The 7,642-nt window shown below is 39.6% G+C and overlaps 1 protein-coding gene across 1 annotated transcript; it reads left to right on the forward strand.

Moving 5' to 3' along the window:
• Positions 1 to 5,458: 5,458 nt before the first annotated feature.
• Positions 5,459 to 7,431, forward strand: LOC148845292 (cytochrome P450 81Q32-like). Its single transcript, XM_088955335.1, has 2 exons — positions 5,459 to 6,472; positions 6,753 to 7,431. Exons 1-2 carry the CDS (start codon positions 5,561 to 5,563, stop codon positions 7,374 to 7,376), a joined length of 1,536 nt encoding a protein of 511 aa, XP_088811461.1. The 5' UTR covers positions 5,459 to 5,560; the 3' UTR covers positions 7,377 to 7,431.
• Positions 7,432 to 7,642: the final 211 nt, after the last annotated feature.

Here is a 7,642-nt window from a genome sequence, read left to right on the forward strand (position 1 = left end):
TTGGTTCGAGGAAATACATTTATCCACCACCATAAGGATTCTGGTAGCCAAAATTTTTTAAATGATTTTATACAAGACATTGCATAGACTGATGGGACGATAATCCTAGACCTTACTACAATTTACCCTTTTGGGATTAGACAAAGGAAAGTATGATTAAGACTTTTAAGTAATCTCCTGTTCTGAAAGAACTCCTGAGCAAAAGCTACAATGTTAGAGTTCATTAGATCCCAGTACTATTTATAGATTAATGTTGGCATTCCATCTGGTCCAAGAGATTTTAGACTACCAATACTAAAAAAAGCTGATTTAATTTCATCTTCAAAGGAGATGGCAGTTAAAAAGTTATTTTCATCCTTTGAAATGAGGGGGGTGAAAAGATTTGACACAAAAGATAAATCAGATTTAGGTTGATGGGAAAATAACTCTAAAAAATATGAAATAAAAAACATCCGAGATATCTTTATGATCTGTCATCGAAGAATTACAGCTATCTTTAACTACTTGTATTTCATTCTTCCTTTGTCGGCATAAAGTATTCTTATGGAAAAAAAATGTGTTCTTGTCACCCAATGACAACCAGATTTGCCGGGATCATTGTCTCCAAAAACTCTCTATTTGTGATTGAGTATCATCGTAGAGTTTATACAAGGTTGAAAGTTGTATTGATTCCATGGGGTAGATTGCTCCACATAGATAATTTGTTGCTTCAACTCACTTAACTTCTTTTGGGGATTTTTGAATTTCACTTTTCACCAATAAATAAGGTCAGGCTTAATTTGATTTCATCTTTTGAGACAAATTGTAGGCAACATATCCTTGAGTTTGTAATTCCCAGCCATGGTGGATAACTTCATTACAAGAATTATTAATCAAACACATTTCATAAAATCTAAATGGTTTTGAAAACGGATGTTTAGGAGGGGTAGTATCTATGATTAACGAATGATTATCAAAACCCCATCTAAAATTCACAATAGCATGAGGGAAACCAGAAATCTAATCTGGGGTAGCAAGGGCTCTATCTAAAGTTCTAGAAATAAGTCTTGATTGTCTTTTTTTTTAGACCAGCTAAGTTTTCCTCCTTGAATGCTAATCTCAATCAGATTGATGTTAAATACCGTGTTACGGTATTGGCTAGAAGTGAGTCTAGAACTATAATTGGATGAAGTAGGATCAGGAGGCAAGACAGAGTTAGATTCATTAAAATCGCCTATGAGTAAAACAGGTTGGGTTAGAGACAATAACTGTTGATTTAGTTGGAATTAGAACTTATTTCTATGTGCTTTAATTGATGGTCCATAAATAAAACCCAATAACCAGTTATCCAAAATAGGAGGTGAAGAGATGTTCAAAAAGACATACATTGAGTTAGTCAGAAAAGTAGATACCAGAAAACCTGATTTCCAAAAAATATCTAATCCTCCTACACATCCTTTTGGAGGAATTAAATAAGAATTAGTATGGTGAAACCAGTTTGCTAAATTTTCCATCTTATCTCAAGGAATTTTTTGGTTACCGAAAATAAAGTCTAGGTTATACATCTTGACCAAAACTATTCTTAGTCCTTGAACTGCCTTGGGACGAGAAGCCCCTCAACCACCACTGCCCATGATCAATATTGATTAACTTGTGGCTGTTCAGGGTCAGCCACCACTACCCTATAAAAAGTAAAGAAAAAGTCAAAAAGACTAACCCCTTCTGACGTGTTTGTAGGAAATTCTTCATGTTCAGAAAGTGAAAGAGTGTGATTGTGCAGAGTATATTCATTATCCTGATCAGGGTGTACAATAGATATGATTTGGATAGTCTGGTTGCTTTGATCAGAGGTTTCATGTTTGTCATAAATAGGCAAAGCGGGAGTATATTCCACTTCCAGATGTTCAAGAAACTCAAACCAGGGGCATTTACCTCTGGACGAGGAAGCCCCAGGAGTATCAGAGGAAAAAAGATTAGAAAAGTGTGCTTGGGCTTGGTGAGATAACTAAAAAGTTTTGGCGGAGACTCGTACCATAGCAGGTTGGGAAGAATTGGGATCAGAGATAGATCCAAAAGAAGTAATTCTTGCTAGGGTAGAATTAGAAGAAGATGGATCCTATTGAGGTTGGGAAGGAGATGGGGAGACTGGATTTGCAACAGGTTGAGGTTGAGCTGGAGATGGTGGGTGGGGTAACTGGACAAAGTTACGAAAGGAAGGGCGAGTCTAGGTATGACGGATGGGAATTTCTGCTTTAAGCCAAGAACCTGGAAGGCTCATTGTTCTTTGATTGAAAAATTGGTCATAAGATTGTGCAAAGACATTAGAGAGGGGTTGGGAACACCTACGCTATAAGATTGTCCAGAGACATAAGGGAGGGGTTGGGAACAACAACGCTATAAAATATAAATGACCAACTCTACCACAAAGAAAGAAAATAACAGGAAGTTCTTCGTATCTGAAAAGAACCCAATTGGTGGTATTGAAAAAACACTCAATTTTTAGAGGTTGATCAATAGTAATAAAAACTTATGCTCAAACATAGTAACTTGACAAGTTGGACCAATACGTTCAAAAACGGGTCTGCCTACGTCTTCAGAGATGATTTCATAAGGAATACCATGTAACTGAACCCAAATTTTGATTTGGTTAAACTTCCACTCATACTGGGGACGACTAGGAATCCAAGATTTGAAAATGATCCATTGGCCATTAAGAGTCTAACCTTCTTCCAGAAATAGTTTTGACTAAAATGATTGTAAAACCGGATTGTTTGGTTCTAGGCCCATGTGTAACGAGTCTGTGCTCTATGTTTTATCATTTAAGGTACTGCCACTGTTTACCAGTATTGAGATCTTGTGCCCAATTATCCTCATGGTTTGTAGACTCAAATGCCCATTTAAGGCTTGTAATTCGATTTCGGGTGTTGGGACTTCTATAAGGATTTTTCCAATCCCGACCTGTCACCATTAGACCTGTTCATGGGCCGGGTGGCCCAATGGGCCGGCCTAGCCCCTGGACGGGCTTGAACATGTTTATAGGCCCGTGGGCTTAAATTCGAGCCAAAAAGCCCGGCCCACAATAAATTTGAGCCGAGCTCGGGTTTTGTCAAAATAGCCTAGCCCGACCAAATATTAGACTTAAAATGACTAATGTGATCATGTCCATTTGAATAAATTTTTTTATTTAAGAATGTAAAACTATGTTTTAAAATATAAAAGAAAGGGGAAAAACCATCTTGTAGGCCCATTGTTCATTTAAATAGGAAAAAAACTATCTGAATTTTTAATTCTAATTTGAATAGGGAAATTTGTTTTTTTTTTTATTAGGTCGGGCTTCGGGCTTAGGCTGTAAATCAAGAACGGTGTAAAATATTATACTGGTTCAATTTTGTCCATGTTTGGAAGGAGAGTGTACTCATGATCGACCTAAAATTTCACTCTGGTTCAGTTTTGTGTATGCTTGGATGGAGTGGAGTTTTATGTCAATAGTCGATGTAAAACCTATCAAACTTAAAGTTTTATGTCGATTATCAATGTAAATACTACACCGATAAAATCTTACACTCTTCACCAATTGCATTTTTCAAAAAGCAACGAACACTTTCATAGTTCAATGTAAAATATTATCGATATATGACGTTTTACACTGATTCCAAACACAACATGAAGTTCCCTTCTCTAATAAAGCAATCCAACAGTTCTTTTTTCGGCCATCATTGCACTCTGGGCATCTCAATTGAAGCTCTTACACCAGTTTTTGTTAAACATGGATAGCGAGGACTAATGAGGCTTCTTTTAATAAGGGTAGAATTGGAAATTTTGTCCGATTCCAATTCCGGTTTTCAGTTGAATCAAACAGCAGGACTCAGACTGAACCAAACAGATATCAGGAATAGATGATTCTGATTCCGATTCCGGTCTTGTTTGTGAATCAAATGCATAGGGGACTACCACAGCCCTGGCTCCGCAACTAAGGTTTGTACTTTTTTTCTCTCATTTGCATTCACTAGTAGTGTAAATTTTAAATATACGCATCTTCTAGTGAAAATGAAATTCACACTGCCCATGTTCTAAATTCAAATCCGTGAGATTTTGGAAAATAAGATGGTAAGAGTTAAAATACATATATAGATGAATCTCTTCTTACTATGAATCTCACACTTCTCCAATGTTGTTTGTTTTCTTTCAGGGAACAAAAAGCTGTTGAAGGCCTCATACTGTAAAACCCTGACACAATGGGAATGAAATTCGTAACAAAAGCCTTTGCAAATATGAAAAGGCTAAGACCGCTTCAACTCAATAAAGTGGACATCAATGGGGAATAAGGACTTATTTCCAGAAAGTTAAGATGGCTTCGATGGAACATATTCTCTTTGGAATTTATTTATACCAACTAATTTTCATCTGGATATCCTTGTTGCTCTGGAAATGCAATACAGTAAAATCAAAGAAGTCTGGAAGGAAGATTAAGGTATGCCCATGCGAATATATAATTTTTGAGTTTATCAATGCTAATTAAAAAAAAATGAAACTGATTTTCTTTTATTCCAAATGTTTCTTTCTACGGTTGCTCAAGAATTTGAAAATCCTTGATTCCAGTCATTCTGCTGACCTAGTTAAAACCCCAGGTTTCATAACACCAGCATTAATTGATAAAAAAGAAACCCTACATACATTGATTGGTGTTGTCCGGTGTAGAAGAGAGAGAAAATTAATAGGTGGAATTGAATACAAAGAGAGAGATTTACTTGTGAATCAAATAATGTGGATGTGCAACTGCCAGAGAGACCGAGAGAGAGAGAGAGATTTTCTGATGTGCCACTGTGTGTGAGAGAGACAGAGAGGGATGACTGAGAAGAGAGGGCGGGAAGAAAACGAAACGTGAAGAGGAAGAGGGTGCGGGTGAGTTTAAAAATGTATTTTTTTTAGTGGTTGCAATTGCTGTGAGGTAAGTGTGAGGAGGAAGGATGTTGTCTTTTATAAAGAAAATAGCCAACACTTTGAAAGTGGGTGAGATTGCGAGGATTGGAAGATCTTTCACCGTTCAAAACCTTCAGGTTTTATTTTTTCTTTGATAAAATGACAACTGTTGCCGCACGATTTGACCGAGGGCAACGAGATAAATTTATTTTTCAAGTTTTGAGCATGGTGTGAAGACCCTAAGGAACGGTAAACCGAGGTGAGGATTAGTCCCTGGTGACTTGAGGCACTGCAAAACAGTATGAGAGACGTCGGGGTGGATATCCGAAGAAGAAGAGGGTCTGTACGAGATACGAAGCTGGGGAGAAAGGTCCTCGGATGCACCATATCTCCCATAATTAATGTTTGACGGGTAAGTAATTGGCTCTTATTTATAACGGGATGGTGGTAGGCCCTGACGATACACCGAATAGTTACTAGCCCTACGTGGCTGGACCATGCTAACCCACATCAAAACCCTTCCAGCCCTATTTGAGTACCCTATTCGAACACGTTTTGGTGGGATTCTTCTCTAACGGTGCTTCCGTAATAATGAAATTGATATTTAGCAACAGCAGCAGCGCCTAATGCACATCCAATTACATAATTCGCAATATCAGATATGGAGATTTTGCTGTATTACTTTGTGTTGTTCTTCTTCGGCTTCCTTTTACTCTCCAAATATCGACTCGTTAAGAAGTGGAAACTCCCACCAAGCCCTCTCGCCCTACCCATTATCGGTCATCTCTACCTATTCAAGCACCCTCTTTACCGAACTCTTGCCGATATTTCCAACCGATATGGCCCGATTTTACTCCTCAGGTTCGGCTCCCGCCCTGTCCTCCTCGTCTCTTCCCCTTCCGCGGCCGAGGAATGCCTTACCACGAACGACATCCTCTTTGCGAACCGTCCTCGCCTCCTTGCCGGAAAATATATAGGTTATAACTATTTAAGCATAGGCTCGGCCTCGTATGGCAACCACTGGCGCAATCTCAGACGCATCAGCAGCCTCGAGGTTTTCTCCACCAATCGTCTTCAGATGTTTTCCCGCTCACGCACCAACGAGGTTCGATCAATGATCCTACGGCTTGCCTCCTCTGGTACCAAGGAGGTAGATATGAAATTGGTGTTTTTTGAGTTAACTCTCAATATGATAATGATGATGGTAGCCGGAAAGCGGTATTACGGAGAGAACGTGGAGGAGGAATCAGAGAAAACAAGGCGTTTGCATGATATTGTGACGGAGACTTTTTATCTATTTGCGGCAACGCATATCGGAGATTACATGCCGGCTTTAAGATGGGTTGGGTTCAACCGGTTACAAAAGAGGCTGATGAGGCTGCACCAGAAGAGGGACGAGTTTATGCAAGAACTAATCGAAGAGCATAAGAAGATGAAGACCGATGACTCTTTCATTTCTAGCTCTAGTTCTGAATCTGGTGAGAGAAAGAAGACGCTGATTGACGTTTTGTTGTCCCTCCAAGAAGCAGAGCCTGAATATCACACGGACGACATCATCAAAAGCTTGGTTCTGGTAGATTTTTTTTCCTCCCTCCTCCCTTTCACCAACTCAGGAGCTGGTTTATATATTTACACCATATATAGTTTCAGGTATAGATGGAATCAAATCGCAAATTTGATTTGATTCAATTGGATTATGCAGTTTGAACCAAATAATAAATACCCCTAATTTAGAATAGCAATTTATAGATAGAAAATAAACATTTTGTTACTATATCAAAAAGTTGGGCCAACTTGATTGATTAGCTAAGGTCGATGCAGAAAATGGTAACTAATAAGGTTACCCTTTACAGGACATGATAGCAGCTGGAACCGACACATCATCAGGAACGATGGAATGGGCAATGTCACTCTTGCTCAACCATCCAGACGTCCTCAAGAAGGCCCAGGACGAGGTAGACAATCATGTTGGACAAGGCCGATTGCTCGATGAATCCGATCTATCCAAGCTCCCCTATCTCCGCTGTATCATCAACGAAACACTTCGGATGTATCCAGCGGGCCCCCTGCTTATGCCCCATGAGTCATCAGAGGACTGTGTTATAGGAGGTTTCGACATCCCACGTGGCACCATGCTGCTAGTGAACTTGTGGGCCATACACAACGACCCTAAAATATGGGAGGAACCCCGAAAATTCAAACCACAGAGATTTGAAGGGCTTGAAGGGCGAAGAGATGGGTTCAAGCTAATGCCGTTTGGATCGGGAAGGAGAGGTTGTCCCGGGGATGGGTTGGCTGAGCGCGTGGTTGGGCTAGCTTTGGGCTCACTTATTCAGTGCTTCGAGTGGGAGAGGGTTGGTGACGACCTTGTGGACATGACCGAAGGAGCTGGGGGACTCACCCTGCCCAAAGCCCAGGCCTTGAAAGCAAAGTGTAAGCCACGCCCAAAGATGATGAACCTTCTATCTCAACCTTAAAACCCTTCTCATCGCTTTCCCCTTATAATTGAATTTTATGGGCGTTCAGATGTAATTTCTTGTTATGTTACTTCTAGATTTTTCGTTATTATTTGTGAATTACTTGATAAACCCGAGATGAACCGAATACTTCAGAGGGAGCCAGACGATTTATGGTTGATAGAAGCTGGATTTCACTATATAATGCCGATACTTGTTACATGTATGAGTGTCAATGGAGTCAGAAAGTCCAAGACCGTTTGAATATTTCAGATTCTCGTGACTAG

This window comes from Nelumbo lutea, chromosome 7 (assembly GCF_056320005.1).
Source record: "Nelumbo lutea isolate HS-2025 chromosome 7, American lotus-T2T, whole genome shotgun sequence".
Classification (NCBI taxonomy): domain Eukaryota; kingdom Viridiplantae; phylum Streptophyta; class Magnoliopsida; order Proteales; family Nelumbonaceae; genus Nelumbo; species Nelumbo lutea.

What these genes read in the sequence shown, in the direction of transcription:
- LOC148845292 (XM_088955335.1), top strand. Translation starts at nt 5,561, where the DNA reads ATGGAGATTTTGCTGTATTACTTTGTGTTGTTCTTCTTCGGCTTCCTT. An exon ending in TCATCAAAAGCTTGGTTCTG is followed by an intron (nt 6,473 to 6,752) that starts GTAGATTTTTTT and finishes TACCCTTTACAG; the next exon opens with GACATGATAGCAGCTGGAAC.